Genomic DNA, 24,327 nt, shown 5'->3' on the forward strand with positions numbered 1-24,327 from the left:
CCAGACTCGCTCCTAGCACCGCACAAATTATTGCTTTTCCTTTCCCCTTTTTAACCTTAGCTTTCTCCTGCAAGACTCTTATCTACCACACTCTGTGGTTGAAACCAGTGGTTTCTCGCCCAGTCTTGCCCCTGAGCTGAGGGGCAAGATCGGTAGTCCTCTAAAAGATCATATAGTTTCTCTATTCCTTCAACCCGTGAGGGCGCAGAATCACAAACACCAACAGTTTCCTGAGCATCCATTTTCTCTAACACAAATCAGGGGGTCTGCGTTCTGAGAGGGTCTCCCTCTCAGAGGGACACACTATCCAATTACAGATCAACACAACTAGAAGGGGGTAATGTCTTGAGAGGGTCTCACAATAGTTCCGAATTCCCCCCTTCTCACTCTCAAGAGCACAAACTTCAAAGCCACACACTAACTTAAAGGAGGGGGGTTACTTCCTGAGAGGGCCACACCTGAGTATCCAAGTCCCCCCTATTCGCTCTCAGAAGGACACACCTTAAAGTTACAGACCAACACAAAGGAGGGGGTTACTTCCTGAGAGTGCCACACCTGAGTATCCAAATCCCCCCTATTCGCTCTCAGAAGGACACACCTTAAAGTTACAGACTGCACATTAACACAAAAGTTCCACGACAAATTAGTACAGCACTCTCATCTCTGGGGATCCTGTCCGTGACGCCAATTAAAATGTCCCGATCCAATATCGGGGAGGGTTGTTAAATGATCCCGAGAGCGAGATTAAGACACAAACGAGGTCAGATGCTGTATAACCTTACAACTTTTATTCCCTACAATAACCAATAGCTGCGATAGAACAGAGGGAGGAAGGAGAAAAAGAGGCAGACCTAAGCAAGTGAACAGAAGAGAGATAGCGAGACTAGTTACCACCACGACGAAGCCAGCAACGTCCCGCTGAGTTGGTTCTGATGCCGGTGATGGAGGGTCGGGTTCCTCTGCCGCCAGCCAGGTGTCTCTCCTTCAGGTGTCACAGTCCTTCTGATGTTTTTCCATGTTCGGGTCTTCCGTCGTTGAGAGGGGAGCACGCAGTGCTCTTATTGTCCCAGTCCCCACAATTTTTCGGAAAAGTCCACCCATTTCCACAGAGCTCATTACCCTATCGGGCAAGCACAGCTCGGCAGGCGCGGGTATGGTGGTTTCTTTGGGGACGTCTTGTGCGTACTCCCCTACAATAGCAGGGTATTGGGGCAGCAGCACCGTGAGTCAGCAGCACCGTGAGTCAGCACTTCAGCACGGTCCCTCACATTAGGCAGCAGCACCGTGAGTCAGCAATGTGAGTCAGCAACTCAGCACAGTCCCTCACAGTGATGAACTGACCGTAACCCCCATTCCCCATCCCCCTGCGCTGCTGGGGCGGGGGGGGGGGTTAGGTAGAGAATCCAAGAGTGAAGCTGTGCCTGGGAAGAAGGGAGTGGTGGAGGGAAGGTGTTTTTAGATTTGATTTTATTTCTCATTACACTACTCTGGTTGATTGGCAATAAATTAAGTTAATTTTCCCCAAGCTGAGTCTGTTTTGCCCGTGACGGTAATTGGTTGAGTGATTTCCCTGTCCATATCTCGACCCATGAGCCCTTTGTTACATTTTCTCTCCCCTGTCCAGCTGAGGAGGGGAGTGATAGAGCGGCTTTGGTGGGCACCTGGCATCCAGCCAGGGTTAACCCACCACACTTGTGCTCTATGGAAAGCATCCTTAAAGATCTGCCAGGTCGGTTCTGCTCCCTTGTCTCTGAGGGCAGTTTCCCAGGGGGTCCTATTGACTAATTCTCTGAACAGCTGGAAGTTTGCTTTCCTAAAATTCAGGGTCCTGACTTTACTCTTTGCCTGTCCCATATCCCTCAGGACTGCAAACTCCACCAGTGCACGATCACTGCAGCCCAGGCTGCCTCCAATCTTGACGTCACCGATTAGCTCACTTGCATTGGTGACCATCAGGTCCAGTCTCGCATCCCCTCTGGTAGGGCTGTCTATTACCTGCCTTAAGAAGTTATCCTCAATGCACTCCAGGAGTCTCCTGGATTGCCTGCAGCTCGCTGTGCTACTTTTCCAGCAGATGCTGGGGTGATTGAAGTCCCCCAGCAGCATGAGAGCCTTCGAGCGCAATGCCCCCTGTAGCTGGAGTAAGAAGGTTTTGTCAATAGGCTCCTCTTGATCAGGCAACCTGTAGTAAACACCAAACACAAGGTTCCCTTTGTTGCCTTGGTCTCTAATTGTTACCCATAAGCTTTCAACCTGCTCGTGGCTATTCTTCAGAGACAGCTCTTCACAATCTATCCATTTCTTGATGTAGAGAGCAACCCCTCCGCCCCTCCTTCCTCACCTGTCCCTTCTGAACAGCCTGTAGCCATCAACAGCTGTGTTCCAGTCATGGGATTCGTCCCACCAAGTTTCAGTAATGGCAACTAGGTCGTAGCTTTCTAGCAGCACGGTGGCTTCCATCTCCTCCTGTTTATTGCCCATGCTGCGTGCATTGGTGTAGAGGCACTTCAGCTGGGCTGTTGGCTGTGTCACCTTTTTAGAGGAACACCCCTTAATTCCTTTGAGGTATTTCACTGGTGTTTCCCTGTTGGCTCCTATTACCCCAGGAGCCCCTGGCTCCTCTCTGTAAGACTTCAAGTGTGCTCCAGTATACCCAGCAAGTCTCAGAACAACAGGCTGATGGCCCTTGCTAGCACCCCATCCCTCTAACCTTGGCATGTTGGCCCTTGGCTTCTCACGGGCAAGCCTGATATTATCCCCCTCCCCCTTCAAGTCTAGTTTAATGCTCTGTCAATGAGCCCTGCTAGCTCGTGAGCAAAGAATGAGATATTCAAGCAAATGAATGAGATGATAAATGTTTAGTTGCCAAACTGATAACTATGAAATTGAGAATACCTTGATAATAGGCTCTCTCAGGCTCCTAAAATTGTAACATTATATGTAACTTTTCAAAAACTTTAATGCATCTAATTTATTGAATCAGCTGTTTTATTGGAAGCATTGTGATCTCCTTGGGCTCACTGTAGTAGAAATTGGCATCTATGGCTACTTTTGGCATGTGGAAAACATTCATGCTTTTCCCACTCTGCTGCAGTTGAAAATATAAATTCTTGGAAATAACAAACACAGCATTAAGCATTCAGTTTCATCCCTCTCCTGCAGCTCTACTTTTGTGACTGCAACAAGTCTGTCTGACAGTGACACCCACTAAGATGCATATTTCCTAGACAGTTGACACTTTTAGTAGTCTTCTCCTGTCAGAGAGTCAACTGTATATATAAAAGGGAAATTCCTATACCTGCATGCTTTTCACCACTGCCCTTTGAAATCTGGCCACCAAAGCCATGAGAAAGCCCTCTGGATCGACTGATCCAAACTCTTCATTATCTATTTACATTGCTTATGTGTTGATGGACAGAGGACTTCTGGGAGCTTCAAAATCAAGATGTGTTCTTGGAGCCATCGTAGGCAGCAGATCATAAGCTTCAGGCAGTGGAAGAAAACATGATTTCTTCCTTCCTTTCAGCTTGAAGAAGTAAAACTAGAGTCAGAATCATGTGTCTAAAATCCATTTTCTATGATGGTAATGGAGTGGGGGCAAAGGGATTTCAGCGAGTATGGAAATTCCACAGTTGTAACTTATTTTTATCTTATCCTTTCTTCCACTAATATTTCTTTGTTTAGTTAGTTCAACTATGTTTCTGTTTAATTTATAAAATTATGCCTGTTCACAGCCTTTTGAATCTCAGTCATGTGAGTAACACCAGCCTGTGTTCATAAATATAACTTAGGAGTTCATAGCAATCTGTTCTTTTTATCTTCTAGAAAATTTACAAAAAAATTTGAGGCCACTGTTGTGTAGCATAGTGGCTAAGCCATTCAGTAGGTGGAAAATTTCACTGTTTCAAAGTCAGGTCTTCAGTGAGCTGTAGGAGGTCAGCAAGTGCCTGTATGGCTCTGGGTGAGCAGACTCTGGAGCAGCCATAAGGGCGGCTGGGAAGCCTCCAGGTAATGCAGCCCTGGTCAGCCATTCACCTGCCCCGTTTGTGCCATGTGTGGATGCATCTGATGTAGAGAGAGACTTTGGGATGCTGAGGTTTGGTGGAAGGGGTTCCCTCCACAAAATTTCACAAGAGGTCAAGGCATTTCCAGTGCGAGCTAGGTCCTACCATGGGCTGAGAGGCCACTTTGTTAGGAGATAGTCATATTTGTAGCGTTCGCCGCATATCAAGGTGCCACGATTAGATCACTGATCACCCCCCAGATCAGGGAAAGAGACAGATAACACACACAGTGTGAGCACCAACTTCCGCCTTTTATTGCGCAGTCAATTCCTTTTATACTAACAAGGATAGGTGGGATTACAGACACATCATAAGGCTGCGACTAACCCTCTAACTTTCCGTGACATCGCGAGATCTTCCAAACGCCGAACCCTACATCTCCCCCCTCTCTATGACGAGTTGGCCTCTATTGTTATGAACAATTCCACACCAAGAAATAACTAAGTAAAGTACTATGAGTATAAACATATCTCTACAACTAAGTTGAAACACTCTATCTTAAACACCTGTAAATGTCCCATTTACCCTGCAGAGCAAAGAGCTCCTTTGTAGAAATTCACACAGGAGGTAGATTGAAAGTTATACAGATACATCATGAGGCTTGGAAAGAATTACTTCTATTACTCTATAAAGTTTATCATTGGTGCGCTGATGTTGGCTTAATGTCTGAGGCACCTAGATTCCTGGCTGCGAGCTCTGACAGCCAGATCCCATAAAGGCACGTATTGATGGACTCTGAGAGGGACGTCGTCCGGATACACATCAGGGTCCCCCAGTTGGCTTTGCATCCACTGCCAGAAGTTTGTAGCAGATACCCAAGGTGTCACAAGCCAGGAAAGGATGACAGCGACCTGTAGGAAAAACACTCAAACACTACGAGGTTAGGGCAGGATGAATCATACGACTAGGAACCCATTTCAGTAGCCCTTCAGGTGTCTGTACACAGGCATACCCTCGCCCGAGACAACGCAACTCAAACGGCCCATCCCATTGGCGTGTCTGAAAGTCACGTACGCGGACCAACGGGTAGGGACCTTTCTCTTCCGTGTTCGTAAAGTGTCGTTGTGCTGCCGTCTCTTCCAAGTCCCCTCGAACTGTCTGATTTAATGAAGTTATCCCAGTTAACAGAAGACGCTGTGTACGGAGAGCAGGTGTGTTTTCCTGTAACCAGGAGGGCTCCTCCTGCTCCCCCTCCCTAAGCCGATCGAGCAGGGTCTTTAAGGTTCGATGCGCTCGTTCTACAATGGCCTGGCCGGTGCTATATGAGGGATGCCATGTTTACTTAACAAGCTGAACAAGGTAAAATTATTACAATAGCTAAAATCACAATAACTACAATAATGCCCATAATTCTTTGAGCCAACCCATTACCCCTAATGACCCAAACCATGAGGACTATGAGGAAGATGAACCATCCATACATTCTTGTGTCATCTTGCTCCGCGAACTCAGCCCAGCAATCGGTAGGTGCCAGCTTTCCGTGGGCATCCCCACAGAGGCAATGATGGCCTCACTGTACACCAGCCCGATGCTCTTCGGAAAATCCCGGTATTTATACATTTGCAGAGGAACAGGTTTTGGCACACGTGGCCAGCGGGTGCCAAAAGTCTGCCTCGGTTGCAATCTATGACGCATGCGCTCGCTGGCCAGGCGCGCTGCACGAGTCATAGCCATCTTGTCTATTGGTTCATGGGCTTTATGATGCGGTTGCGGTGCACAGAGAATCTTGACCTGTTATGTTAACCAAGGTGACCTATACATTAGTTTTTGACTGAGGTGGTATTCATATTGCCACACCATCTATGATGCTCCAGATGATGATGGTCGTGCAAATTCAACAGGAGTCCGTCGTGGGCCTGTATCTGTGGAAACACAATCAACCTCGTTCCCAGGTTATTAATGGAAATAGACCTTACCCCTAATTTTGGCTTTAATTAACTTTTATGTTTACCCCACACTGTCTTCCCGTAATCACACTATGTTTAATCAAATTATGCTTAACACACTTTTTACCTAAAGCAAGTTCTATATACAATAAGGCATGTTGTTCTAAAAACCTCTCTGAAGGACTCAATGTCTGCTGGTCCTCTAAGGTGTAATACTCTATTAGTCAGAATCTGTCGGATCAGTGGCTCCAGCACCCGCTGGTGCCGTCCCAGTTGCCATTGGGACAAAGTCTTCAATTTCTCAAGGACTTTCCAGTGAAACGCCTCCCTTTTTTTTTTTTTTTTTTTTAACTCTCCTCCAATGCCTCTCCCTCTCGTCTGCAGAGGCTACTGCAGGCGACTCCGCGTCTATCGCGGGCGCGGTTGGTTTCACCGTCTCTGGTTCCGAGAGGCGGGATGGATGAAAGGGCGGTGGCGGGGGGGCGGATGGTTCTGCCCGAGGGCCGGCCGCGGCCGCGCCTGGCGGCGGCCATTCCACGGCCGGCTGACACGCGCCGCTGCAAGGCGGCGGAGGGGGGGGCGGAAAGGAAGGGAGGAGGGAGGGGGCGGAGGAAGCGCCGGAGGGGGTGCAGCTGACGGCTCAGCAGGCACAGGCTCAGGCAAAGGCTCAGGAGGCTCCGTCCGCTCTCCCGGCAAGGGCGCCTGATTTCCCCCGCGGGGGGTGTTTCCTCCTCTGCCACAGTCTCCAACCCCCGCTGCCTCCCAGTTATCCCCTCCGCGGGTGGCCGTTCCTCCCACTCTCTCAACTAACGGTACAAATCTCCCTTAACGTCCCCGCCTGGATCCCAGTCCAAGAGGCATTCCTCCAAATCCTTCCGAACCTCCCGCCGTAACTCTTCCCATGGACACCGCAGAGGGGGCTCGTCCGTCCCCGCTGGTGCCGTCCCTACAGGAAAAACCTCCGTCTCTGTTGTACTCTCCGCGTCCACGCTCTCAGTCGGAGATGGACCGCTCTGTGAGCCCCGCTCCACAGCCACCCACTCCGTCCGAGTCTGACTCACTGTCCCTGGGGGCACTGCCCCCCCTTGTTTTTGAACCGGCGCTTCATCCGCAAACAAAACAGCTCGCGCCGCCGACCAACACTCCCCAGCTTTCCGTCCTGACGTGCGGAAAACAGACTCCACAATCAGTGAGATTGTAAAGTAGGTATGTTCATTCAGCGCTGGGCAGCACGGGGGGTAGTCCCACCAAAGTCGTGCGCGCCCGACTCGGCAGTTCGCCTCAAGTTTATACAGTCAGGTATTACATATTCACAATACGCCTATACATATGCATGACCTATCCCGCTTCATATTAAAATTTGCTCCGAGAGGTCATTTCCATAGTCCCCTCCCAACTGCGCCTGCGCAGGGCCTCTTTATGGTGGTCGTCTGGTGGTCGCAGAGATGAAGATAGATGACTCCGTCACCGCTAGTAACCTCTTTCCTTGGGCAGGCTCAGTGATTTCTTGGTATTCACCCAAGCCGCAAGACCAGTCTTAGCTGGCTCTTGGGGCCTGCTCCTGCTTCTTATCAAGGACTGTCTTTACCTCATTGGCTGGTTCTTGGGACTAGCTCTTCTTATCAAGGACTGTCTCTACCTCAGCTAATTTCAACAATGTAAGCACTAAACATCATCTTTCACCCCCCTTTATTATGTCTACTGAGATTCTTTTGACTCCCCTTGTCTCAGTCCCCCCTTTTCTAGAAAATAGTAAATTCTTTTACTATATTTAATCCTAGTACTTCTAATACATTATTTCCCTATCTAGCATCCTCTCAAAGTATTTGTTGGTCTCCAGTTTTCGTCGTAACTGATTCTTTTTCCATTCACTGTAAGAGTCTCCTGTACTCTTACAGCACAAAAGGCCACATCCAACCACTATGCAAAGGACCACAGACAAGAGAATGATGATTATTATAGTGACAAACAAATGCTTTAACCATGTTAAATTTGGCAACCAGGAGGTTAGTTTTTCTAATATGCCTGTCAAGCCCCAAGAAGTGTCATCTTGGGAAACTTCATGTAGTATTTTAGTCCTTTCCCATATCTCCTCAAGATCTGTTTCAATTCGTTGGTTTTGATTGATATAGGTACAGCAAGTTTGGTTTATAACTACACATAAGCCCCTTTCTTTTGCTAAAAGCATATCCAATCCCATTCTATTTTGGAGTACTGCTTTACTTAGGGATTGTATTTCCAGTTGCAGCCCTCGAATTGCATCAATTGTAGCACGTTCTATAATCTCTAATGTAGCAGATATATTCACGATAGCTTTCTCCAACTCGCTTACCCCTAAAGAGGGAATTAACCATCGGACAAAACTATGGTACCCAGTACCTCAAATAACTAGTGGGTTTTCAGCCCGTTTTACACGGAGCCAAGGTGTTCTCAAAAACCCTCGGGGAGGCGAAGCTCCCTCGAATATACTGGTCTGAGGTGCAAGGTACCCTCGAACACAGTGTCCCTTCCAGTTCTGGGGTAAACTCTTTCTGGCCCTACCATCCCCACAGAGCCACCAGTATCCGGGCCCTGTGTTGCATCTTGGACCGAGATGCGTCTCCCTTCTGTCTTGTTCTTGCCCCTTCTTTCCTGGCCCCCCCTTTGGTTTCCGGATATAATAGAAACTGATACTTAAGTTTAGTCCAAGGCGCTCTAATTTTCCTTTATCAAAAGTTCCCAGATTTTCCGCAAGGCTACAATTATCCATGTCTCCCCAAATATTATCAGTAATATTTAAGCAACGGCCAGTAATTAAGATCTCTTTAGGGTTGGGCACCTCCAGATCAAAGTTGGGTCCCTGCTGGGTATTTCCTTTCCATGAGGGCATGATCCATTCCTGTCTGGCCCATCTTCAATAAGAGATGTCCAATTTGTGGTTGGGATTCCTAAAAAGGGGAGCTCCATGTTCCCCTGAGGAAGGGGATTACATACCCAACAATCTGATAAATTTAGTACTTTCGAGATACTCTCTGTCATATTTAAATAAGTATTTCGATCCCAAGCCTGCCCCTTGGACAAGGTCCAACTCAGAAACATAACAATCAATGTCTCACAAATTTGAGCTTCAAAGGTCCTTTTTCCTGTGAAGTCCATTGTCCTTTGGGTGCCTTCTTCACCCTAGTGTGATGGATCCAGGCGTTCTGTTCCTTGATCTTAATCGCGGTGAAGGAGGTAAGTAGTACTTGAAAGGGTCCTTCCCACTGCGGCTCCAGAGTTTTTTCTGTAAGAGACTTTATATACACATAATCCCCTGGTTGTATATTATGCACAGGCCCATCCAAACCTCTCCCTCGAGTCCCTACCACATGCTTCCTGATTTTATTAAGTTGCTTACCTAATGCCACCATGTAAGAAGTCATAATTTCATCCCCCGCTTGTACAGACACCCCTCTCTGTATCCCATAGGGTTGTCCATACAGAATTTCAAAGGGGCTCAGTCCTTCTTTCACCCTTGGTCTTGTTCGTATACGCAGAAGGGCTAAAGGGAAAGACTGAGGCCATGTCAGATTTGCTTCTTGTCCTAATTTCACAATTTGCTGTTTGATTAAGTGGTTCATTTTTTCCGCTTGACCACTCGACTGGGGGTGATATGGAGTATGAAGCTGCCAATCTATACCCAAGTGGCGGCTAATTTGTTGTACTATTTTTGAGACAAAATGTGGTCCTCTGTCAGAGGATATGGTTGCTGGAACCCCAAAACGTGGTATTATCTCTTGTACCAGTATTTTAGTTACCTCCCGAGCTTTAGCCGTTCTTGATGGGAATGCTTCTGGCCAACCTGAAAAGGTATCAGTTAATACCAATAAATATCGATACCCCCCTTTTCTTGGAAGTTCCGTAAAATCAATTTGCCATTGTTGTCCAGGCCCATTGCCTTTTCCAATCTGGCCCATTTCCAGCTTGGGGGTATTCTTAGGATTAGTCTGGAGGCAAAGATCACACTGTTGTGTCACCTGTCTCACCGTGGTGTACAAATTTCTAGCCACAATTTCTCTTATCAAATGATTATACAGAGCTTCTGTTCCCCAATGTCTTTTCCTATGTTCCTCCCGTATCAAATGCCATAATAAGCAAGAGGGAACGATTAGCTTTCCCTCTGGGGTATGAGCCCACCCCTCTTCATTATACGACCCTTCTAAATCTGTAATGAGCTTTTGGTCTTCCTTAGTGTATTCTGGCTTACCTTCTAGGGAAATCTGCCTATCAGGAATTAAGGCCCCTTCTGTTTTTACCTTTGTTTTGGCCACTTGTTTTGCCTCTCTGTCCGCCAGCTCATTCCCTTTTTCCAAATCTGAGCTCACTTTCTGGTGTGCCTTAATATGCATAATTGCTACTTTCTTAGGGAGCTGGACAGCTTCCAGTAACTTCAGAATTTCTTCTGCGTGTTTGATATTTTTCCCTTGAGAACTCAATAGTCCTCTCTCCTTCCAAATTGCTCCATGTGCGTGTACAACTCCAAAGGCATATTTTGAGTCTGTATAAATGTTCACAACTTTGTCCTGGGCCAATTCCAGGGCGCGGGTTAGAGCAATTATTTCTGCCTTCTGTGCGGAGGTGTTCATGGGCAAAGCCCCTGATTCTATTACCTCTTGGCTGGTGGTGACAGCATATCCCGCATGTCGATTACCATTTAGGACGTAACTGCTTCCGTCTGTGAACCAGGTTTCTCCGTTTTCCATGGGGCTGTCTTTCAGGTCTGGGCGACTGGCATATGTTGCTTCGATGGTTTCCAAACAGTCATGATGTACCGGTTCTCCTGTGTTCCCGCTGAGAAAAGAAGCTGGGTTGACAATGTTAGTGACTATAATCTCCACATCATCCTGCTCTACCAATATAGCTTGGTATCTCAGGAATCTTTGTGGAGAGAGCCAGTGTCCACCTTTTGCTTCCAGTACTGCTGATACTGTGTGAGACACCAGAACAGTCATTTTCTGGCCCAGAGTAAACTTTCGGGCTTCCTGTATATTCAGTATCACAGCCGCAACCGCCCGCAGGCATCCAGGCCAACCTTTTGCAGTCGTGTCTAACTGCTTAGAGAGGTAGGCAACTGCCTGTCGATATGGGCCCAGGTTTTGTGCTAATATTCCCAGAGCAATGCCCTGCTTCTTGTGGGAGTAAAGAAGAAACGGCTTACTCACATCTGGGAGTCCTAAGGCCGGGGCCGACATCAAAGCCTTTTTCAGTAGCTCAAAGGCTTGTTCGGTCTCCTTATTCCACTCAAGGTGTTTCTGCTCAGTGGCTGTCAATGCATACAGTGGTTTAACGAGCAATCCATAATTATAGATCCACAATCGGCACCACCCTGTCATTCCCAGAAAAGTCCGTAACTCTTTTACTGTCTGAGGTCTCCGAGTTTGACATATTGCCTCTTTACGGGCCTGTCCCAAAGTTCTTTGTCCCGCACTAATTTCATAGCCCAAATAATTCACTTTGCGTTGCATTACCTGTGCCTTTTTCTTGGATACCCGGTACCCCTGGAGTCCCAGGAAATTCAACAGACTCACCGTCCATGTCATACAACCTTTCGCTGTCTTGGTGGCGATCAGGATATCATCCACATACTGCAACAGCTTCCCCTCCTCAGATGGGGCTTCCCAGGACTCTAAGTCTTTCGCAAGCTGATTGCCAAAAATGGTAGGACTATTCTTAAATCCTTGTGGCAACACCATCCAAGTGAGCTGGGTCTTTCGACCACTCTTGGGGTTTTCCCATTCAAATGCAAATAATTTTTGGCTGGCTTCATGGAGAGGGAGGCAAAAGAAAGCATCCTTCATATCTAAAACAGTAAACCAAGTCAATTTAGGTGTTAATACGGTCAACAGGGTATATGGGTTTGCCACTACCGGGTAAAGATCTTCAGTTATCTTATTCACCGCCCGTAAGTCTTGGACCACCCGATATGACCCATCGGGCTTCCGAACAGGTAATATAGGGGTATTGAATTCAGACTCACACTCTTTTAATAATCCCAACTGCAAAAATTTTTCTATCACCGGCCAGATTCCTTCTCTGTCTTCCTTCTTTAGGGGATATTGTTTAATTCTTACCAGCTTTTGGCCTTCCTTGATCCTAACTTCAATAGGTGGAGCACTTTTTGCTCTTCCAGGTGCATCAGTAGCCCATACCCCTGGGTACACTTGGTTTAAGATGTCCTCGTTAATATTTCCTTCTAAGGGGAGACTGGTTAAAGTTAGGCTCAATATTTGAATATATTGCTGATCTTTTACCTCCAGAGTAATTTCTCCCTTTTTGAATACAATTTTTGCTCCCAATTGTTCCAACAAGTCCCTTCCCAGAAGTGGCTTTGGGGAGTTGGGCATATATAAAAATTTATGAATGCCCCACTGTTTTCCTAATTTATATTCTAAAGGTTTACAAAAATATGCCTTTTCACTTTGGCCAGTTGCTCCTTTCACCATGACATAATCGTTTCCCAGGGGCATCAAAGCCTGATTCAAAACCGAGTATGTTGCTCCCTTATCTACCAAAAATTCTACCTCTTGTTGTGTTTTCCCTAGCTTAATTATAACCAGTGGATCCGCTAGGGTAGATTCCCCAGGTTCCCGTCAGTCTCCCTTCACAGGGGCTACTGTTCTTCCTGTTTGAGCCCTCTCATCCTCCTTGTTCCTTGGGCATTCCCTTTTCCAATGACCGAATTTCTTACACAAAGCACATTGATCCTTGCCCAGTCGGGACAAGTCTCGTCTAGGCCCTCTTCCTCTTTCTTCCTGAATAACAGCCATTAATTTCCTTTGCCCTTGCCTATATCCTTCTTCTCTGTTACTAAATACCCTCCATGCTTCGTCCAACAATATTTCTAAATTCCTACTTTCTGTAGGGCGTAATTTCTGAAGTTTGCGCCTTATATCCCCTGTAGACTGACCCAAAAACAGGGAGACTAATTGTTGTATTCCTACCTCTGACCCAGGATCCAGCGGTGTGTTGCGGCGCATTACATCCCTCAGTCGATCCAGGAATTCGGATGGAGACTCGGAAGGACTCTGTTTAATTGCATATAAAGCTGACCAATTTATAGTTTTGGGGATCGCTCTCTCCATTCCTTTTATAATCCACTCCTGATACCCCTGCAATCTTTCCATATGTGCAGATCTATTAGCATCCCACTTTGGGTCTTGGAGAGGGAAATATTCCTTAATGTCCCCTCCTGTAATCTTATAATGATCTTCAGCAAGGTTTCCTGCTGTTTTTAAAATCAGCTGTTTCTCTGTCTCAGTCATATATTCCAATAATAACTGTATATCCTTCCAATCAGGGTTATGCTGTTTCACAATAAATTGAAAATGCTTAGCTACAGTTATCGGATCTCTCCTATAATCTTTTGCAACCTTTTTCCATTCCCCTAGGTCAGCAGTAGAAAAGGGTACTTTGATTAGCATCGTCCCACCCTCTGGCCCCACCGCCTCTCGGAGAGCTACTTGTAAAGCTGTTGAGGCAATTTTCTTCCTAGTACGGGAGGATACAGGACTGCTCGGGGGGGTCGGAGTTCTATCCGAGTCTGCATCCTGTTCCTGTGGTCGAGGGGGAGGCTTAAACAAATCAGTTAGATCTTGTTCTGGTACCTGATGAATTTTACTTGTCTTTGTACATCTTTGTCCAATACTACATGCCGAACAACACCGCCTCAGTTTACCTCTAAGCTCAACCTTGTTGTTCTCTCGCTCAAGTGCAAGCACCATGGGGTCCTGTGGGGGTATCATTCCACAGTCCCTTTGCCACTCCGGATGATTTCGGAGGGTGAAAAACATGTCTGCATACGAAACCTCATCCCATTTTCCTTCTCTCCTTAAAAACAGCATTAGTTGTAATAGAGTATTATAATCTAGTGACCCATTAAGTGGCCACTTAGCATCACTTTCCAACTTATACAATGGCCACCACTGATTGCAGTATTTAATAAGGTTCTTTTTACTTTCCGTACCTCCGGTCCCAACAATATCTTTCCAGTGGGCAATTACACACCCCAGAGGACTTTTCCTCAATATTCCTCCTTGATTGTTTCCCATTTTATAACTCCTCCTAATGATTCTTAAGTTTGATCTTAGCTTCTCCTTTTAATAAGCTTCCATGCAAATTGTTTCTTACACTTCTTTTACAGTCTTCCCCAGTTTTCCTCCCACACGTCCCAAATTTCTGGAATTAAATTTTCCTTTACACACCAATCTCAGTATTTTGGATTCTTAGTGAGCTCTTTCCCAATCATAAAGGTGTGGAATTTGGAGAAAACACTCAAGGCAGTCTGGTTTCTGTCTGCTAGATGTATAGTACCAGCTTCTCCCACAAGATTTACACTTCAACAAAACCCAAGCCAGACGCTAATTATTATATAGTCCAGTTGTAAGCCCACATACAAAGCAAGAAATCACCCCTATTAATACGTAAAGACATTCACACATTAACAAACATACATACACCTATAAATTTCAACATATCATTTCCACACACCCACACAAAATCTTTAACATAAATTTCCAAACATTCACATCATACAATCATCGCTCCAGTTGACAACCTTCAGCAGCTGCAAAAAATAAACCAAGCGCAATTGCGAGGGGGTCCACTTACCCCATAAACCAAGCGCAATTGCGAGGGGGTGCGCTTACCCTTCTCCTGCCTCTTATATACCAGTCATCGACAGGTCCGTCCTGGCTCCCAATACTGGGATGCAGCAGTCACCCCGGATTTGCTCGATCTACCCCCAAGATCGCTAGCGGCCGCTCTATCGGTCAGCAAATCCCCCATACAGGGTACCCTCCTCCCATACAGGGACTATGCTGCACGCCAGACGTCTCTGCGCGATTTACCAGCTGCCCCGGCCCGTACTTTTACAGGCTCCCCTTGTAAAACATACCGTTTGGTCCGCGGCTTCAGGAGGTTGTTGTCTGCTCCCGCGGTGAGCGGCTGGCAGCGGAGGCTCCTCCGAGGAAAGTGCTCGGGGCGCGCCGAGGGGCGTCCGCTCCGCAGTCGGTCCCACAGCCGAGCAGAGAGTCTCCTGCCTGGCTCGCCAAACTGACGTGCGGAAAACAGACTCCACAATCAGTGAGATTGTAAAGTAGGTATATTCATTCAGCGCTGGGCAGCACGGGGGGTAGTCCCACCAAAGTCGTGCGTGCCCGACTCGGCAGTTCGCCTCAAGTTTATACAGTCAGGTATTACATATTCACAATTTGCCTATACATATGCATGACCTATCCCCGCTTCATATTAAAATTTGCTCCAAGAGGTCATTTCCATAGTCCCCTCCCAACTGCGCCCGCGCAGGGCCTCTTTATGGTGGTCGTCTGGTGGTCGCAGAGATGAAGATAGATGACTCCTCTTCGTCACTGCTAGTAACCTTTTTCCTTGCGCAGGCTCAGTGATTTCTTGGTATTCACCCAAGCCGCAAGACCAGTCTTAGCTGGCTCTTGGGGCCTGCTCCTGCTTCTTATCAAGGACTGTCTCTGCCTCATTGGCTGGTTCTTGGGACCAGCTCTTCTTATCAAGGACTGTCTCTACCTCAGCTAATTTCAACAATGTAAGCACTAAACATCATCTTTCACCCCCCTTTATTATGTCTACTGAGATTCTTTTGACTCCCCTTGTCTCAGTCCTGCCGTAACTACCTCCTCCACTCTCCCCCACGCTTGTAATCGTTCCGCAGCTCCGCGCTCACCCGCAAGCGCCGACTGGAGCAACAGTTCCCGAATCTCTCCCCAATTTGGGGGACTTAATACTTCTTTGGGAGAGCCCATCCCTCCCCGGCGCAGCACCCATTGGATGCATTCGCCTGTGGGGCCCCTCCTAATCGTTCCGTGAGCACCCACCTCATCAGCCAACACTTTCAACACCTTAATCACTTGTGCAAGTCCCATCGTCGCCTAGTGCGACCGATCACGTCGGGGTCACCATTATGTAGCATTTGCCACATATCAAGGTGCCACGATTAGATCACTGATCACCCCCCAGACCAGGGAAAGAGACAGATAACACACACAGTGTGAGCGCCAACTTCCGCCTTTTATTGCGCAGTCAATTCCTTTTATACTAACAAGGGTAGGCGGGATTACAGACACATCATAAGGCTGCGACTAACCCTCTAACTTTCCGTGACATCGCGAGATCTTCCGAACGCCGAACCCTACAATATTCACAAAAATATTTTTGTATTTCAAAATTACCTCATCAACTTATTTATGCACAACTGCTACTGTGCACTGTCTTAGTCTAGTTTAATAGAAAAACATGGAAGTCATTGTGAGAACAAGCATATAAATGCAGTGTAAAGCAAAAACCTATTGACTAGAAGCTAATGTGTGAAAAATTGAGAGTGATAGCGCTTTTACAGAATTGTCCACATAAGTAATTTAAATGAAAAGGAAAGTAATTTTTTATTTAGGTATATGAATGAATATTTTCTAGCCCTATTTTTCCAAAGTCTTCAAGTATGTTGGGGAGGGCAATCAGAATGAGTCAGAAAATAAGAGGCAGAAGTCACACTTTAAATGTAAGATTTCAGACAGCAATGAAACACCTATGAGCATAAGTTAAATCTGCACCTTGGGGATTCCAGCAATACTACACAAAACAGATAAAATAAGGTAACTATTGCCTTGAGCGCATTACAGTGCAATCTTTATGTTTTGACAAACAAATTTTTGAATGTATGAAGCAATACCACAGGTATAATATGCCACCCTCTAGGCTATGCTGTATTTGTCTGCAATGATTTATCTCAAGCCTCTCCTTAAGTTGCTGGCTGTTAACCTAAAATACTTTTGAAAATTAACTAGGGTTTTCTTTCATCATAAATAGGAGCAGCATGTGACCATTATTGTTTTCTTGATTTATTTGTGCAATACATGAGACAAAAATACATAGCAGTAATGGAGAGAGAATTTGGGAGAATTAGTAGAAAAAAGATTTAGCCTATTTAAGCAAGATCTACTGAAAGAAGGTTTCAGTGCAGCAGACAATCATCCACTGGGAATATTGATCCAATCTATGTAAATGTGTATTTTATCGCCATTCTGATTTTACAGATAAGATTATCCTTTATAAAATCATCTCTGTTATAAGCACTTCTGGGCTGAGGAGTATCTTAAAGAGCTCTAATGTAATGTAATTCTTTCCTTTCAGGGAATATGGAGCCATTGATGATGTAGATATTGATCTGCATATTGATGTTAGCTTTCTCGATGTAAGTAATCTAATCACAGGATTACATAATGAACATTAATACCCATTTACTTCTGTTACACATCAGACTCTAGACAACCACTGAGACGTTCCTTTTTCAGAGGCTTGATCTTCACAAGTGGCTGTCACATTATTGATTGCTACTCAGTGGAAAGGTTTCCTTTTCCTTTTATGATCACATTGTTAAAATGTTTTGTAGGCTTTTATTTACTGCATATGTATTTCCTTTCAAACATGCTTTGTGAATGGTAAATGTTTTAACTGATAAAAATAAAGTACTTTTTTTTTTTTTTTGCTATCGTAGACATTAGTTAGGTGAAAGCACTTCATAGAGTCCTGGAGGGAAGACCTTGGCTGGAGCTTTCCTGTGTGCTTCTCAACATCTGCAGCTGATTAGGAGAGAGGCTTGAGTGGCAAAGGAGACAGGACAGTGGTGCTGTCAACTGGCAGCATGGCTTTTGTAACAGTTATGCTGTCATTAACTCCACACTTTCTCACCTCTTCTGTGCAGTAACTTCCTGTCCTTTAGATGCAGAATGAAAATTAGTGCTTTTAGGGGCATCATTAGCTTTTGCACACATATGTCATATTCTCAGGTCAGCACAGCACATAAGTTCTCAGGCTCTTCTAAAATTTAAGAAAGTCTGATCATACCTTGAATTATTTTAATCAGTCTTAAGAAGGAGCAAACGTTTCCTTTGCCCTATGTTATGGGATGAGTTTCCTTCCCATCTTTATTTGCTCCTTTGCTTCTCAGCTTTGAAGCAGTATCTCTTGATAGATGGGAACATGTCTGCCTGCACTGCAGATGTAGTGTTGTGTAGAAACCTGTGCTCAGTTTAAATGAGCATACTCAAGAACTGGAAGCAGTCTAACACTGCTCTTAGGGGCATCAGCAGGCAATAGTTTGTCCTAAGTCTCAGGTTTAATGTTGGAGTAGATATTCCACAACTGGATAAATGGATGGATGGTGTTTATAACAACCCTAAGGTAGACTGACAAAATGCAACAGTTCCTCATGATGGCTAATGGTGTCTGTTGTTTTCTTTTTATCTTGAACTAGGAAGAGATTGCTGTGGCTTGGGATGTAATTCGCACAGAGCCTATAATAGTGAGATTGCACTGTTCACTTACACAATACTTAAATGGTCCAGGTTAGTCACCTGTGTATTCTTCATGTGCCTTGTATGGTGTCTCAGTCTGAGCCATGTACTAGGTCATAGATACTCATTCACTGCCAAATCTTTGACCCTGCATGTGCTTAAATCTACTGCTGAGAGCAGTCCTACTGGTTTGAAATTATGCTTATGTATATTTGCATGGCTAGGCCCTCAATAATGACGTGAGCATCTAGTTTAAACTTTCATAGGTTGAGTTTTGGAACTTGTTTTCTTGATATCCTTTGAAATGCAGCTGCTTCCCCTAGGAACCAGGGGTTAAGGAATAAAGATCGACAGTTTCTAATATGTGATTTCTTGATTTTGGAAATCAGGGATCATCTTCACAGATGCAGATATCACTGATAAGGTATACATACACAGATCTGTGCAGCACATTAATATGCCCTTTTTCATGCACCGTGATAATCATCCTGCCAGCTTCTGATTTCTGTATGACTAACTGTGTGAACTCTGGGGATCTTTAAATTTGAACGAGAATTTTAAATGTTATGTTGACATCCTACTCTCTGGTTGTTATGAGAGTAAAGCTTTCTCATGAGAGTAAAAATGGTCAAACTCATGAAGAATCAACTGAGACTGAAGATTTGGAAACATTCATATGCAAGAGTCAACTTCAGATATATTTTTACAATGGGAAGTCAGAAATAAGTGTGTAATTTGGATCATAACTTGCTTGGCTTTGGAGGCTTCCAGTGCAAGCTGTCATTTCAAGCTTGTATCTGTGGGAGAATTCTGCCTCTGGAAAATGAATAGATATTTCCAGTCATAAGATGTTTAGCAAAATCTGTCCCAATGAGCTATTTTTAAAGGATGTGTTGTCTGCCGATTTTAACTATAAGCTATATTCTGTTCATTCAAATAAGCATTTCATTACATCAGTCATTATTTTTTTTGCTTGACTTTGGTCTTTTTGTCAGTATTTTATTGATTCAATCTTTATGTAAATATGCAGATCTTAAAATATGTATTTGCCATAGCAGGTAGCAGTATTAGTATTCAGAATATTTCTATCAAAATGTAATTTAAAAAATAAAGAAGTGCAGCAAATAAGAGGCTGAAGCATGAAGAGCAGCATGTAGTAAGAAATGATCTAGTGAAATGAGAAGTAACAATAAGATATCTTCTGCACCATTGACAAGGTTAAAACTGGAAGCTTAGTTCCCAGTCCCGTGGCTGACTGATTGTGGCAGTGCCTGAGTACCAAGAAAGGCAAGATCAGGGCCAGAGGCAAGTGCTTCGCTGATACTGGTTTTATGAGCTCAGCTGCTGTTGCAGCCATGTTTATTTACCAGAAAAGGATGATGAGATCCACCATCTTTTGTGTTAACAAAACCCTTTCTCTGTGTATTCCTCTTCCCCCTTGTGCTGGTTTTGGCTGGGATAGAGTTAATTTTCTTCATAGTAGCTAGTATGGGGCTATGTTTTGGATTTGTGCTGAAAACAGTGTTGATAATTCAGGGATGTTTTAGTTATTGCTGAGCAGTGTTTACATAGCATCAAGGCCTTTTCTGCTTCTCACCCCATCCCACCAGCGAGTAGGCTGGGGGGGCACAAGAAGTTGGGAGGGGACACAGCTGGGACAGCTGACCCCAACTGACCAAAGGGATATTCCAGACCATATGACATCATGCTCAGCATATAAAGCTAGGGGAAGGAGAAGGAAGGGGGGACGTTCGGAGTGATGGTGTTTGTCTTCCCAAGTCACTGTTACGCATGATGGAGCCCTGCTTTCCTGGAGATGGCTGAACACCTGCCTGCCAATAGGAAGTGGTGAATGAATTCCTTGTTTTGCTTTCCCTGTGTGCATGGCTTTTGCTTTCCCTATTAAATTGTCTTTATCTCAGCCCACGAGTTTTCTCACTTTTACCTTTCCGATTCTCTCTCCCCATCCCAACTTGGGGGGGAGTGAGTGAGTGGCTGTGTGGTGCTTAGTTAAACTGCATCACCTCTCAATTATGTTGTTTTGAGACTACTGGGCCATAACTTTATGCTACATTTTTTTCTCCTATAGTACTTTCTGTTCATTGATAAAAGAAACAGAAATGCAGTATACTCCAAAGCACAATGGGAGGTATACATACCACATTGTAGCTGTTTAATATCCTGATTTTAGCTAGTCATTCTTCTAGTTGATACCTTATCTCATTATTGTACCCATGGGCAGTTTCTCCCATGTGTCTTAGAAACCTGTCTTTCTTACATTAGGATGAATCAGTTTTTGGAGGGTACCGGGCTGTCTCCTCTGGCTGTAGAGCTCAGACAGCAATTGTAGTCTAGATGATGTCAGATTTTAAGATTGCTGATCTAGGTATGATGATTCTCATTGAAAATATTCTCCCCCTACCATGTGTCCTAAATTTAACAATTTAAAGACATTGCTACCCTAATCAAATCATTTATCCCTTTTGAAAAATTCATCAGTTTGTCTTTAAAAGGTGAGATTATATTTGAATAACATTAGAGAAAGGGTATCTACAGTGCTTTGAACTAAATGAAATTGGATGGCCAGGTTATATATATATTGTATTTTATTTTTAAAATTAATTTATTAAAATGAAATTAAAGGATAAACTTTGACATTCTGAATAAAATCTGGCTTTCTGAGTGATCAGAATAATATAGATTTTAAAATACTGATTTTCTTTTTCTAATGAAATTTGAACCACCCCCAGATTTTTTGTTTTCATTCCTTTTTACTTTACTATAGTCATTACTTCCTTATGTAATACAAAGTATAAAGTCTATTCGTGCTTGTAATATGTGTTGGCTGTTGTCCTGCCTCGAGGACCTGAGACTCTCTCAACAAGTGCTGGATTCCATCTGCCATTCTATCTAGTAAACGTTATTAAAGGATTTTAGTAATACCAGGAGCTAATTTCCAGCCTTCACCCCTTACACTTTCAATTTTCTGACAGATGAATATAGATATATCAACGTTAGGATGGGTCTTGAGGAAAATTCAGGGTAATCCTTGGCCACTGGAATTCATACATCAGGCACTTAGATGATGATTATGAATCTTGTATTAAAACGCCCTCAGAAAGAAAACCCAGATATTAGTTAATTCAGTTTATTCCACTCTGGGTTTTCTTCATAGTCACAGGAACTGTAGTGTGTAAAGACTACTTATTTGGAAGAAAGTTTAAGATATTAGATGAGATGAATTACCAGTCCAGATACATTTAATCTGATGCTGCTCTCTAGTACTTCCATTATATATATATAAAAAGATGCATTTATGTAATTAAAGTCAGTGGGAAGAGACACATTTTGGGGAATTCAATTTCTAAAATACTCATTTGTAAAATTGCAACTTATATTGGCTAATATTCCAAAAAGGATCATTCATTTCTTCATAGACTTAGATGACATGTCTGCTTTCACCATTGCTTCAATGGCATTGCCTATCGTAAAGGTCCAGATAGAACAGGGTCTTTAAATATGACTTGTGTAGTCATGAGCTCTTGATTATTGCTTTAAGTTCATATATCAACAATATCTCCTTTTTCCATAGTGCCAACTGTGGATGTATTTCAGATCTCTACTAAGGAAAGATTTGGTTTGGGACATCAGCTGAAAAAGTGAGTCTGGAAAAGTGTAAACCCCTGTTTTTAAGTAAATTTTACACTCTTTTTAGTTCCCAGACCATGTCAAGTAGGATAAAATTCACAGGTTGTCAGGTTAGTTGGATCAAAGTGTTTTGAACTTGATTTTTCTTTAAATAAAAAATGACAGGTTTTGCCTTTTTAACTTCAGTTTTGACAGTTGTTGGAGAGAACTTGATTTGTGCTGCCTGCCAGGGTTTTCTGTCACTTTACTGCCTTTTAGGAAGTAAGCTACAAAAGTTCAAAAAGACTGTAGCTAGGAGTGTTCAATTTCATGGTTTTGCTTAGATTATGAAGCCTCTGGAGCAGGAATATTTTTTAGCATCATGCATACCCTAAGGGGGCTATGCTTTCATGGTGGCCTCTAGGATGTACCACAGTAATTAGGCCATCCATGTTTTGAGGACAAGAGTGAAGAATAGTTGAAAAAATTAGCAGTTTCATGTGTTCATGGTACAATTCAATTTAATAACATTTTTCTGAGTCATCTTTTCACATATGCTTGTGTATGTGTAATAAAGTGACAAAAATATAGGCTTTAATATCTGACCCTTACAACAGTAAGAATCCCTTAAGAAAAAAAAATATTTTGCTGTTTGGTGTTTAAAGAAATTCAATGCAGCATTTTTGTAATCATACAAATGGAGCAATGTTATTAAAATCTCTATGGTACATGACTTTGAAGAAAAAAAATAAAAAGCTCCCCAGGCACGAAAAGTCTCTTAAAACATTTCAGTACTTACACTGTCTCTGATTTGTGCACTGGGTAATTACCAAAGTTTCCCATAAGACATTTTCAGGTACATATCTGTATAATTCACAGTTGAGTGGAAGTCAGAATACCTATGAACTCTGTGGCTCCTCATGGCTGTGAACAGGATATTCATCTTTGAAGAGTCAGTAAATTTTTTATATAGTCCATGCAAACTTCCACTTTGACTTTAGCACTCATAGACCCCCACTGCTAGATTAGAGTCACAGAGTAATTTGGCTTAGAAGGGACTGCTGGAGGTTACCTAGTGCAACCTCCTGCTCCAAGTAATGCTGACTTCAAAGTTAGATTAGTTCACTTCAGGGCCTCAAGCAGCTGAGCTGTGAAAAACTCCAGCCTTTGTGGGCAACCTGTTGCACTTACTTAACCACTCTTCTGTGCATGTCTTTTCTTTATAGCCTTTATGTTTTTTAGATTCACTTGCTACAACTTGTGACCACTGCCTTTTGCTGTGCATCTCTGGGAAGTATCTGGCTCTGTCTTCTCTGTAAATCCCTTTGGGTAGTGTAATATTCGACATCCCTACCTTCATGTTTGTGCTTTAGGAGAATATGCTCCTACTTGAGCAGTGTGGATACTGTAGCCTACCTCTAGTCACTGGAGAGACAGATGCCTATAGTTGGATGGGATGCCTTTGAATCAGTTTGTCTCTAGATCTCCATGAGAGGCATAATTATGTCTTGCAGTGGTTGTTTACACAGACTGTATTCTCAATAAGAGTTCCATGTGAATTCGTTTTATGTGGAAAAAAAAAAAACATTTTTGAGGAGCTGAAGCACCCAATCATCAGTCCACATATGTGACAGAAACTCTGTCTGAGGACATTGCATCATGTTGCCTACGTGGTGAACTGAGACCCTAGTTTTAAAGTGAGTATGTCTTGGCTAGGATAAGAAAATCTTTTTTTCTTTCTTAATTTGCAGAATCATGCAGACATTTGTTACACAACAGTGGAAGAACACCAAAGAGAAATCTAATTGTACGCACAATAAGAAGGTGTCTGACAAAAAGGTGAAATCCCCTCTGCACATCTTTTCTACATTGCGCAGGTAATAGCAAGGAAAATGAGCTGTTACCACCATATCATGTTAAAAATCCACAGCAGACTTCACAAGGTGAAATGTTGACTTTTCTCCACAGAGAAGTGCTCTATTTATATCTTACCTCATAGGTTTCCAGTCCTTGCCTTGCATGACATCAAAAGCGAACTAGGTACTATTGCAACTTCTAAGACTATTTGAAGGCAGAACATTTCAGTGCCCTGCTCTCTGAAACAGCCATGATTCATCTAGAATTGGAAATAATTAATTTTATATTACTTAACTTAGTTGTATTTGTATCTTTACTAGCTTGGTAGCATTTGACTGTTACTTGAATAGCAAGAATATATATATTATATATATTATATATATTTTATATATATATTTTTGTGGTTGTCTAGCTGTTCTTTCCACAGCTGTGTATATTTTTACTTTTTTAAAATGAGAATGGTCATTAATGAAAGACTGATCTTCAGAGCTGCTGAGCACCCACCCCTCTCCACTGTTTGAGTACATGAATGTTCACCACTTCTGAAATGCAGGC

At 43.7% G+C, this 24,327-nt stretch overlaps 1 protein-coding gene and 1 long non-coding RNA gene across 2 annotated transcripts in view; one reads left to right on the plus strand and one right to left on the minus strand.

Moving 5' to 3' along the window:
• LOC104313543 (protein mono-ADP-ribosyltransferase PARP8) overlaps window positions 1-24,327 on the plus strand; it is a 192,644-nt gene that overhangs the window by 118,286 nt on the left and 50,031 nt on the right. Inside the window, exons 8-11 of the mRNA XM_069775480.1 lie at window positions 17,126-17,186; window positions 18,249-18,339; window positions 21,881-21,947; window positions 23,667-23,792. Of these exons, the coding sequence (XP_069631581.1) occupies window positions 17,126-17,186; window positions 18,249-18,339; window positions 21,881-21,947; window positions 23,667-23,792 (345 nt within the window). The remainder of the gene's footprint in view (window positions 1-17,125; window positions 17,187-18,248; window positions 18,340-21,880; window positions 21,948-23,666; window positions 23,793-24,327) is intronic.
• LOC138683533 (uncharacterized) overlaps window positions 1-24,327 on the minus strand; it is a 287,545-nt gene that overhangs the window by 58,486 nt on the left and 204,732 nt on the right. The window lies entirely within an intron of this gene.

The sequence above is a fragment of the Haliaeetus albicilla genome, chromosome W (genome assembly GCF_947461875.1).
Source record: "Haliaeetus albicilla chromosome W, bHalAlb1.1, whole genome shotgun sequence".
Taxonomy (NCBI): Eukaryota; Metazoa; Chordata; class Aves; order Accipitriformes; family Accipitridae; genus Haliaeetus; species Haliaeetus albicilla.